The 12,641-nt window shown below is 44.5% G+C and overlaps 1 protein-coding gene across 1 annotated transcript in view; it reads right to left on the bottom strand.

Annotated features, from left to right (window-relative positions):
* Positions 1-12,641, bottom strand: part of LOC309565543 (5-hydroxytryptamine receptor 3A-like) — a gene marked incomplete at both ends in the record, with an annotated part of 109,551 nt that overhangs the window by 32,746 nt on the left and 64,164 nt on the right. Inside the window, one exon of the mRNA XM_082270501.1 lies at positions 1,981-2,090. Coding sequence (XP_082126627.1) covers positions 1,981-2,090 — 110 coding nt within the window. The remainder of the gene's footprint in view (positions 1-1,980; positions 2,091-12,641) is intronic.

The raw sequence follows: 12,641 nt of genomic DNA, 5'->3' as shown, positions 1-12,641 counted from the left end.
CGATTCAAACTCACAGCCTCTCGTAGCCCGTTATTCTACCAGCTACGCCACCAAGCCAGCTGACTAACCTTGGACTCTCTCTGGCTAACTAACTTCAATCTGAGTTTGACAGCTCTTTTATAGGGCTCTGACGTCACCAGCGCCCCATAATCCATTGCTCAGGTGCAGTGAATAAATTACTGATGTCAGTAATTTATTCACTGTACCTAAGCAATGGATTATGGGGTGCTGAGATGTGAGTTTGGCCTGGCCAGCGGGTGATTAATAGTCGCTTACATTTAAGCTTTTTAAATGAGGACTTGTGATTGTTCGTGTTCGTATGTTCGCTAGAACATTTCCCCTGTTCGAAATGTTCTGGCGCGAACTGAACAGGGGGGTATTCAGCTCATCATTACTTACAATCAGCTAGGTTTTAGTGTCAAAGTTAAGCTGAACAAGCTGAAATTGAAGAACTGCTCCAGATTCTGTGTGCTCCAGTTTTAGTAACCCCCTCTTTGTTATCATCACAGACTTTGTATGTTCTCCACATTTTTGCAAGGGTTTACTCCGACTATCCTTAGCTTATATCCAAACTGGCCTACTGTGTGTATGACTGTGGGCAGAAACATTGGGTTCCTTTTATGTATATTTGCTAAACGACATGAATAGCTCTCTATGTTGGATCATTAACTGGAAAAAATGTAGAAAGAGCTATGTAACGCTTTGAGTGTTTTGCACTCACTTGCAAGGCATGCTTGCTTTAGTCTGGCAGCTCTTCTGCTCACCATCTGTGACACTGCTGTGCTTTACTTTTGCTATGCCTGCTGTATGATTGGACCCATTCTGCTCCAGCAATCATAAAAATTATACATTTTTTTTCTAGCAAAGAGATGTTGTTTTGGGTGGTAAAGGGTCTAGTGATACAAATTTGGTTCTATAGATAGTTATTAAAATATAAAAGGCTGCTATTGCTAAGCTTCAGAAAATTCTAGTGACCTGACCCCTTTGACTTCACTATGTTCTGAGTTGGTAACTTGGAGCAACCATCTTCAATTGGTTATAGGGACAGTGGCGGCTGGTGCTCCAAGTGCCGGGGTGGGGGGCAGCAGATGGACCGCCCCACACACTGCCCCCCCGGACCACACCAGGCCAGACACGCATCGGACCACAGCAGGACAGGACAGTCCCCCCAGGACAGGACAGGACCCCCAGGACAGGATCACTCACCCTGCCTGAACATCAGCAATGGTGACGGCGGCAGCGGCTTCTTCCCCCTGTCTTCTGCGTCTCCTCCCTCCCCGTCCTCCATGCCCAATGGCATGGCTTCTCCTTTCGGCCAATCGGGAAACAGGTCTCAGAACCCGCTTCCTGATTGGCCAGTAGGAGGATCCGTGTGACAATAGCGAATTTTCATTTGCTATTGTCATACAACTGGGTGGGCCCCCACCCTTTTTTTTAGCCTGTGAGAGCCTCTGGCTCTAATCACATGGTTAAAAAAAAATAAAAGCCCCATTGAACTCCATGCGTCTGGTCGCCCCACTTGTAGATTAGGGGGCCAGACACTTGGATGGGGGGGTGGCGCCCCTGTGCCCCATATGCACGAGCTTCCACTGCATAGGGAACTCAGAACTCCTGAATGGAATGCTTTGCCCTGAGTCTAAAAATATTAAGTTTCTGTATTAGCATAACAGCCTGGCAACTAACATTACATGAAGGATAGCCAAGATGTAATTTTCTGAATTCTTTCAATACAGATTTATTTTAACTGCTGATTATGAAATAGTAGCCTTACAGCTACATTGTCTCAAAACTCAAGATTTGAAACAGCTATATATCTTCATAATTTACTATTCATTCTATTTTCCTGTGTCCATGTTAGTCTACGACTCCTCATCTGTCAAAAAGATGCACAATGTGATTTCAAGACAGTGCATCTTAATAACAGAAAAATGCCCACTGTCATCAGAAACTCGTATAATACTGTTCCATTGTTAAACTTACATTTCATAGATATAGAGATCTGGCTGCCATAAATTACCACGTTTTATGTACATTTCCTTCATCCCACAATGCAAATCTGGGTTCCAATAAATGAATTCATTGTTCCACTCCTGTGGAAAGAAGTTGAGAATAATGCACTCGGAAATATAAATGAGCAAATACAGAACATTGAGGGCAGGTTCACATTGGGAATTGCACAGAAATGCTCTGTGTGTTCCTGTGCGTTCACATGCAGTTCTGTGGTGCGATTCCAGTCCATTAATTTTAAATAGGCTGAAATCGCACCGCACCAAAAGTAGTGCATGTACTACTTATGGAAGCTCACTGAAACCGCATCACATGGTACTTCTGTACAATGCCATCCAGTGCAGGCATATGCACTGCATTTGCAACCTGCATTTGGGGTGTCATTAACCACTTGCCAACAAGCCGCTGCAGTTATACACTACAGCAGCAGGTCGGCAGGTTACCGCGAATCGCCATACCTGTACGGCGGTCCGCGGGAGCGATCCTGGAGAAGCCAATCCACAGGGTCGGCAGCCGCGATCGCTCCCCGTGAAGAGAGAACAGCGGTCTGCTGTTGTAAACACAGCAGACCTTTGTTCTCTTAGGAATCAATACAGAGCTCCTGTGTTCCGCCTATTTAGGAACACAGGTCTCTGTATTGATTCCATAAGCCCATCCCCCCCCACAGTTAGAGAACACCCCCTAGGCTCACACTTAACCCTTTGATCGCCCATGGGTTAACCCCTTCCCTGCCAGTGTCATTATTACAAGAACAGTGCATTTTTGTAGCACTGTTTACTGTAGTAATGTGACTGGTCCCCCCCCCAAAAGTGTCAAAAATGTCAGTTAGGGGTCTAATCTGTCTGCCGCATTATCGCAGTCCCGCTAAAAACTCGTTGATCATCGCCATTTCTAGTAAAAAAATAAATAAATAAATAAATAAATAAAAACTACATAAATCTTTCCCCTAGTTTCTAGGTGCGATAACTTTTGCGCAAACCAATCAAAATACGCTTATTGGTATTTTTGTTTTACCAAAAATATGTAGCATAATACAAATTGTCCTAAAATGATAAAAACATTTTATTTTTTTTTTGGGAATGAAGATAGTAAATTAGGATAGTAGATAGTGAAAAATATTTTATTTTTCTTTCAGAAATGTCGCTTTTTTTGTTTATAGCGCAAAAAAAAAAAAAAATCGCACAGGTGATCAAATACCACCAAAAGAAAGCTCTATTTTTGGGGAAATCACATTTTTTTTTTTTTTTTGGGTACAGCATCGCATGACCGTGCAATTGTCTGTTTAAGTGAGGCAGTGCCGAATCGCAAAAAATGGCCTGATCATTAAGGGGGAAAAATCTTCTGGTCCAGAAGTGGTTAACTTAATATTGGCAACCGCTGCAGATCGCACCTGTAGTGCATTTTGAACAATGGTTGCGAAACACACACAGAATGTGGCTTTTCAGCACTGCGTTTTGGTGTAAAATGGCCCTCAAAGTAGGCTAAATCTAATAAACTGATCATCATCATGATACGGTATATTACAATAACATTGTTCATTGCACACTATAGGCACAATTTCTAGTTTGGTGTAGAGATGAGGTTTGGTTTAGCACTCTGGGTTCACAGGGAATCTCCAGGATCCAGGATTTTGGCCAAAACAATTCTCAGGTTTTCAGCTAGAAACATGAAACAACCTATAATGCAGTGCATTTCCTATGCCCATGGTCAGCCAAGTTATTAGAGCCCAAAGTTTAAAGGAATAGATAATCCATTCCCCTTTATAAAATAAAAGAAGAGCAGCTATATCGTGTCTGTTTTAACTATAAAGCCCCGTACACACGTACCGAATGTCGGCCGAACTGCACACGAATTTTGTCGGCCAACAACAGCCGACTGCAGAAGTGATGTCATGTGATGGTTAACTTTCCTTGTCTTTTTACTTTTCTGAGCATGCCCAGTCTTGCTAATCTGCTGTTTGTCGGCCGAATTCTGTACTGACTGGCGAACAATCGGCCGTTCTGGTGACGGGCAACAAAAATTTTAAAGTCTGCACACCAGATTCTGTTCGGCCGAAAATTCGCTGTCGGTTGTCGGAAGCATCATACATCAAGCATATCGGCCGATTGTTCGGCGGCCGAATATTTACGGCCGACAATCGCTACGTGTGTACGGGCCTTAAGGGAGAAATTCTCATTCTGTGTAGAGTGAGACTTTGTTTTCTTTAGATTTTTTATTTTATTTTAATCTTGGCAAATGTCGCCAATTGCAGTGCTTGGCTTCCTGTGCCTTGAATAAAAATTCACCTCCTATGGACTACAGTGGGGCTCATTGCAGTTTGGGAATTTCAAGCAAAATTTGCAAAACTGTTCGCAAACTGGACCCAGGCAGATTAGCTTACCCTAGTCCATTTCATCCGGCCACCAACATAGGGTTTTGAGAGCGAGCTATGTAATCACATAGGTAGAATAGTATGTAGGACATCACATGTTAACCACTTACTGACCGCCCACCGCAGATGTACTTCATTAATTTAACGCTAAATACTGGGATTATGGCAGGAGATAGCTGCCATAACCCCGGTATTTTTAAGAGCGGCGGGCGATCGGCTTTCAGGTAAGGGTGATCCCAGTGGCGGATTTGCTGCGGGATCACCATTACAGTGCGGCGGAATAGGTGCCCCCCCCTCCCGCCGCATCCCGGCCGTTTTCCCCGCTTACCAGACCCGCCGGTAGCGGGGAAAACTATCCGGTCCCGGATCCTCTTAGACAGGAAGTTGAGTGAGGGCAAGATGGCCCTCACTCGACTCTATGGTCTTGGAGGACCAGAGCGACGTCAAACGTCGTTGCCTAGCCTATTTTTTTTAACTTTTTTTTTTTAGTTTACTTCTGAGATCTGAGAACTTTTTGACCCCAGATCTCACAATAAAGAGGTCCTGTCATGGCTATTTCTATTAGAAGGAATGTTTACATTCCTTCTAATAGGAATAAAAATTATCACATTTTTTTTTTAAACTGTGTAAAAATCAAAAATAATAAATAAAATAAATAGGGGGAAAAAAAAAGATTAAAGCGCCCTGTCCCCGTCAGCTCGCACGCAGAAGTGAACCCATTCGCAAGTCCCGCCCACATATGTATACGGTGTTCAAACCACACATGTGAGGTATCTCCGGAATCGTTAGAAAGAGAGCAATAATTTGAGCCCTAGAGCTACTCTGTATCTCAAAGCCGTTAGCCTATAGAAATTTTTAAAATGTCGCCTATGGGGAAGTACCAAAGTTTGTCGCCATTCCGCGAATGTGCCCAATTTTGAAGCATGACATGTTGGGTATATATTTACTCGTGTATCATTATCTTTCACATTATGGAAAAAATTGGGCTAACTTTACTGTTTTCCTATTTTTTAAATCAAAAAAGTGAATTTTTTCCCAAAAAATTGCGTTTGGAAGACCGCTGCGCAAATACGGTGTGATAAAAAATATTGCAACAATCTCCATTTTATCCTATAGGGTCTCAGAAAAAAATATATATAATGTTTGGGGGTAAGTGTCAAAAATAGGCCTGGTCTTAAAGTGGTCAAACATTAAGTTTGTCAGAATTTTTATTATACCTCCAAATCCCTTGCTGGTGACCAGTAATAATCAAATGAGATCCTACATAATAATGACACCATCAAATAACCATAATTACTTTGGAATATTACTTAAAGGGGTTGTAAACCTCTAATGTGAAATTTGAACAAAGCACACCCTTCTATAGTGTGTGGTTGTCTCTATTAAGAGCACTAAGAGTCATTTCTGTCTGCTGCTTCCTTCCTCAACTATCAGCATAAATCCATTCTGACAAGTTTTCATGTCACCAAGAGAATAATGATGACAAGGGAGGGACCTCCAAGAGATTGACAGCCTTAGCTCTGTTCTTGTGACCTGTGTGGAGGGGAGTGTGTCTCTTCCTACCAATCAGACTAAGGATATTTGCCAGCACACCACGGATCAAGTAGACTCCAAACAATTTTTAATGATCCCATCACAAAAAGGTAGTGCAACGTTTTGGAATCACGCAGGACTCCTTCATCAGGCATGGTACTTCCAATCAGCTCTCAGAGCTCTCCTCACGGAGCTCTGCAGAGTGTGATTTCAGCTCCCCGCCCTTTTTTCTGAACTCTCAGACAAGCTTGATCAATTCAGCACTTTCAGCAGATGTAGAGAGGAGAAGACTGCAGATAAACAGGTACAACTTATATAGAAGGATTTGTTTCATCTCTGTGTATCATCTGAGGCCAGTCCCCTCACTGGGCATATAGTATGTAGTGGTTTAAAAATACACTTACCATCGAAAAGTAACCAATGGTAGTGACAGTTTGCAAGCTCATATCCTGTTAAAAAAAAAAAAAAAAAAACAGTAAAGATTTGCAGTCCTATAAGATAATATATAGAAATTGTGACTATGCAGTACCCTGAAAAATGTAGCCTTTACCCTGAAATCCTACAAGAAGTTGCAGAGCCTGTTCTGACATTTCCTTGATACTCGTGTTCCTGTTAAAATATATCTGCAGGGTAAGATCATTTTAAGACACCCACTATCAAATTCTGTCTCTGCTAACTGACAGAGGCCATTGTCACCTGATATCAATGTGCTACAGCACATGCACTTTTATGTGCCGAGGTATGTTGTGGCACTCAGCATTAAAGTCATTTTAAGGGTTTGTTTTTTTCCAAAAATTACAAACATGTCATATTTACCTGCTCTGTGATTTTGCACAGGGCAGCCCTGATCCTCTTCTGTTGGGGTCCCCTGTCAGCGCTCCTGGCTCCTCTCCCTTAACCTTCCTAGCGGTATTCCCGAGTGTGACTCGGGGTAAGATTTTTGAGCCAAAAGCGGTAACCTCGAGTCACACTCGGGGTAGCGCTAGGAAGATCGCTGGATCCTGGTGGAGGTTTCACTTACCTTTTCTCCGGGATCCAGCGATGTATGAGAGCGGTGTCCGGCAGCGGATGTTTCTCTCGATCGTCTGTCAGCCCCGGCTCGACGTGACGTCCGCCGGGGGGTGGAACCGGCGGCAAATTCAAAAAGTATAAACACCAAACACACTGATACACTGTAATCCTATTGGATTACATTCCCAAAATATAATAAAGTGACCTTTATTTGCCCCCCAGTGCTTTCTCCATTGCACTTCCTGCATTATTTCCATACTTTGTATCTGGATTATTGCAGAGCGACCATGGCCTCAAGCAAGCGCGCCGCAACATCAAAAGTGATGTATGACCTGCTGGGCGATAGCGACAGCGATCCCGAATCGCACGGAGAGTGGAGTGACAGCGATTCATGGGGAAGCTCGTCATCCGACGCTGAAAGTAAGTTTAGTGATGACGATGTGCCGAGCAATGTGCGTACTTGGTGCGTGATCGACTGCGGTACGGAGTTGATGTTGAGGAGGATAACCCCTTGGCGTATCTGCAGCTTTTTTTGACTGATGAGGTCATCAAAAAAATTGTTGTGGAGACCAACCGGTACCAGGAACAACAAGCCGCAGCACATCGGCGGTTTTCCAGGAGCAGGATGTGGGAACCCGTTACCAGTGCGGATATCTGGAGATTCCTGGGCCTAATTATTCTGCAGGGAGTGGTGGGGAAACCCCTGCAGAAGTGGTATTGGACCACAAACAAATTATTGTCCACACCTTTTTTTTGGCACCATTATGTCGGAGTACAAATTTTCCCTTATTATGCGATATTTGCACTTTGCCAATAATGAGGATTTTGATGAAACATCTCATCCGGCTCCGAAGCTGAAAAAAATCTGGGACATTTATCAATTAATTTTGAAAAACTTCCAGCGGTCCTATGTCCCAGAAAGAGACATTTGCATTGACGAAAGTCTTATGGCATATAAAGGGAGACTTAGCTGGATCCAATATATTGCGTCCAAGCGAGCACGCTTTGGAATCAAATCTTTTATGCTGTGTGAATCCAGCTCTGGCTATATTTGGAACTCGGTCCTATATACCGGAAGAGGAACTAAGTTCAACCCAAGGTTCAGCAACTATGGGATGGCAACTGCTTCTGTTCTGACGCTTATTGAGCCTCTGCTGGATCAGGGGTACTGTGTCACCACAGATAATTTTTACACGTCCCCAGAACTGTTTGAGTTCCTCCTACAGCATAAGACGGATGCGTATGGGACCGTCAGAGCAAACCGGCGTGACATGCCCCCCAGCTTTGCCAACAAAAAACTCAAGCCCGGAGAGTTAGTTGCCTGGCAGAAAGGCAAAATGTTGGCACTTAGATGGCGCGACAAAAAAGATGTCTGCCTGATGAGCACCATCCATAACACCGCCACTGTCATGGTCCATACAAAAGGGGGAAAAGATGTTCTGAAACCGCAACTGGTCCTGGATTATAACAACACCATGGGAGGTGTGGACAGAGCTGACCAGGCCATGACTTTCTATCCAGCAATGCGGAAACAGCAGAAAAAATACTATAAAAAAATTTTCAGACACCTCCTGGAGCAGTGTTTATGGAATGCCTTCATTCTGCTAAAAAAGAAAAGTGACCGGCCTGTGATCCATGCGGACTTTGTGTGGAAAATTGTGGAGCTGATTTTTCTCAGGCACCAGACACCAACTGTAAGTCGATCCGGACGCCGTGCTGCTGGTGTCGTGAACCCCGAACGACTGACCGGTCATCATTTTATGGACCTCATTCCGCCGACGGAGAAGAAGACTGCACCCACAAGGATGTGTGTGGTTTGCTGTTCCAAGCACGACGACACCGGGCGGAAAATAAGAAAGGAAACGCGGTACTACTGTCCAGACTGTGACGTTGGACTTTGCGCTGTACCCTGTTTCAAAATTTTCCACACCCGGGACGTTTATTGAAGCAGTATGAAGAGTAATATTGCATCCTTTTTGGGAAAAAAAAAATATATTGCATCCTTGTTTGACAAAAAAAAATGTCAGTGTTTTTGATTACATGATTTACTATCATTTATTGAATAAAAAGTGTTATTTTTTGGGAAAAAAAAAAGTGTTATTATTATATTATTATTTTATAGTTATTTATTATATTATAATTTAGGATTTTGTATTTCAAACTTTATCATACTCAGGATGTTATAAAGAAGAACACACGGTAAAAAGAAATCGTTAGTAAATAGTTGGTTTGGGCTGCTCATTCTCCAGAATTGCAAGCAAAATAATGGTACCGCTTTCAGCACCTAAAATCCGAAAGAATCATACTGCCAGGGAGGTTAACCAGTGCCCCCAATAGCAAGCCACTTGCCATGGGGGAACTGGTGCATACCCCCGTAAGACACATAGAGTTGCGGCTCAGCCCCACTCCCTGCTCTCACCTTATTGGCCAATGGCTCCTGCTGCTATGTCTCAGCCAATGAGGAGTGAGAGACCCAGGACAGCCGAGGCTCCCCTGCACATCGCTGGATTGAGAGGGGGCTCATGTGAGTATAGGAGGTGAGTGAGGAGGTGCTGTGGCAGGGCAAAATCTAGCCTTTGAAAGGTGCATTAAAAAAATTTCAGCGGGGTAGAGGATGCGAAGTCAGCAGCACTGTGTAAAAGAATCCATAGAGCAGTATACAGTGGGTCAGCAGGGCAGAGGATAGGGTCGGCAGTTTTTAGGGCAGTGTACAGAGGTTTTTAGTTTGTAGGGAAGTGTACAAAGGCCATTAGTTTGTAGGGCAGGGTACAGAGGTCATTAGTTTGTAGGGCAGTGTACAGAGGTCATTAGTTTGTAGGGCAGTGTACAGAGGTCATAATTTTGTAGGGCAGTGTACAGTAGGATTTCAAGGCAGTGTATAGGGGTTAGCATGAAAGAGGACAGGGGTCACAAGGATAGAAGATAGAGACAGGGGAGGACTGGGCCAGGGGGCAGGGGGGCAATTGCCCTCTGGGCCGCTCTGATGCCCCGTAAAAAGGCTGCACTGCTCCTGCCACAGACATGTCTTAAGGATTCCTGATGAAGAAAAGTAAAAAGTCCCCGCCGCTGACCTACTGAGCGCAGGCTGAAGGAAAGGGCAGAGCGCAGGACTCCCCCCCCCCCCCCAAGCATAGATGGTGTAAACTGTGTCTGAGCAGAGGCCGGTTCCATGACCCCCCCGAGCCCCAACCGAGCTGTCCCAGCTCCCCCCGAACTGCCCCATGCTGTCCAGGTCAGGAACCAAGCCTGTGAGTAGAGAGTACCTGGAACGGAGCTTCAGCCTGGAATGAGGGTCAGGAGGAGGCTGGGAAGAGGGAGAGTGGAAGGGGAGCTGAGGCACTGCACCATGGGCCTCTGGTTTGTACTTGCCCCCTGGGCCAAAGGTTGCCAGTCAGCCCCTGGATAGAGATCAGCAGTGCAGAGGACAGGGGTTAGCAGGGCAGGGTACAGGGTGCATGGCAGAAGACAATAGTCAGCAGAATTGAGGACAGGGTCACTGCTGGAAGGGCCTTTTAGGGATCTTCTCCTCCCCACCAGCGCAAAGCTGAGATCAGTATTCCTCTATACAGTGTTTAGCTGGCTACTGCACCTGCCAATCTGATCAGGGAATTTCACAGGTCACAATTGCAACATCGCAGCCAGCTACACATTGTGCAGATTGAGGCTTTGTCTGTAAGGGAGTCTGATCCCAGCTATGTATTATGTGGGAGGGCATTGTTCACCCCACTGAGCACCAATGCAAGGGGGATTATTTAACGTCAGTGATACTGAATATTAGCAGGATTATTAATGCCTACTGACACCAGTGATTGAGGCACTCCACAAACTGATTTGTAAATTACACAGCTCTGATCCCTGCACCAAATACACAGTCAGGGGCATTGCAAAAATTATGACAGACCCGTGGCACATCTTGGTACCCTGAAGAGAGCAAAAGCAATGCGCAGTGGGAAGAGTTCAAAAGCGTATAGTTAAATTGAACCTGAGCCTACTCGTATACAGAAACCATATAAGAGATGCTCAAAGACAGATACAGTATCTCACACAAGTGAGTACACCCCTCATATTTTTGCAAATATTTTATTATATCTTTTCATGTGACAACACTAAAGAAAGTAGTGAGTTTACAACTTGTATAACAGTGTAAATTTGCTGTCCCCTCAAAATAACTCAACACACAGCCATTAATGTCAAAACCGCTTCTAAAGAAAGTGAGTACACCCCTAAGTGGAAATGTCCAAATTGGGCCCAAAGTGTCAATATTTTGTGTGGCCACCATTATTTTCCAGTTGCCACTGGAGTCCTCTTACACTCCTCCATGACGACATCACAGAGCTGGTGGATTTTAGAGACCTTGCGCTCCTCCACCTTTAGTTTGAGGATGTCCCACAGATGCTCAATAGGGTTTAGGTCTGGAGACATGCTTGGCCAATCCCTCACCTTTACCCTCAGCTTCTTCAGCAAGGTAGAGGTCATCTTGGAGGTGTGTTTGGGGTCGTTTTATCATGTTGGAATACTGCCCTGTGGCCCAGTCCCTGAAGGGAGGGGATCATACTCGGCTTTAGTATGTCACAGTACATGTTGGCATTCATGGTTCCCTCAATGAACTGTAGCTCCCCAGTGCAGGCAGCACTCATGCAGCCCCAGACCATGAAACTCCCACCACCATTTTTGACTTTAGGCAGGACACACTTGTCTTTGTACTCCTCACCTGGTTGCCGCCACACGATTGACACCATCTGAAGCAAATGCGTTTATCTTAGTCTCATTAGAACACAGGACATGGTTCCAGTAATCCAGGTCCTTAGTCTGCTTGTCTTCAGAAAACAGTTTGTGGGCTTTCTTGCGCATCATCTTAAAAAGATGTTTTCTTCTGGGAAGACAGCCATGCAGATCAATTTGATGTAGTGCGTGGCATATGGTCTGAGCACTGACAGGCTGACCCCCCACCCCTTCAACTTCTGCAGCATTGCTGGCAGCACTCATACGTCTATTTCCCAAAGACAACCTCTGGATATGACGCTAAGCACGTGCACCCAACTTCTTTGGTCGACCATGGCGAGGCATGTTCTGAGTGGAATATGTCCTGTTAAACCGGTGTATGGTCTTGGCTGCCGTGCTGCAGCTCAGTTTCAGGGCCTTGGCAATCTTCTTATAGCCTCGGTCATCTTTATGTAGAGCAACAATTCTTTTTTTCAGATCCTCACAGAGTTCTTTGCCATGAGGTGCCATGTTGAACTTCCAGTGACCAGTATGAGAGAGTGAGAGCGATAACACCAAATTTAACACACCTGCTCCCTTCTCCACAGCTGAGACCTTGTAACACTAACGAGTCACATAACACTGGGGAGGGAAAATGGCTATTTGGGCCCAATTTAGATATTTTCACTTAGAGGTGTACTCACTTTGTTGCCAGCGGTTTAGACATTAATGGCTGTATGTGGAGTTATTTTGAGGGAACAGCAAATTTACACTGTTATACAAGCTGTACACTTTAGTAAAATGTAATTTCTTCAGTGTTGTCACATACAAAGATATAATAAAATATTTACAAAAATGTGAGGGGTGTACTCGCTTTTGTGAGATACTGTATAAACCTAAGCACAATCATTTATGAAAAAAATAACGCTTCCATTATATATGCATTTTTTTCTGAAAACAATCTAGACAGTGTAGCGCTACCCCCAAAGGAGCCACTTGGTAGCCTGGGCTCTCTGTT

Source organism: Pelophylax lessonae, assembly GCF_965119305.1.
Source record: "Pelophylax lessonae genome assembly, chromosome: 10".
Classification (NCBI taxonomy): Eukaryota; Metazoa; Chordata; class Amphibia; order Anura; family Ranidae; genus Pelophylax; species Pelophylax lessonae.
This window is presented reverse-complemented; position numbering and strand designations above follow the sequence as displayed.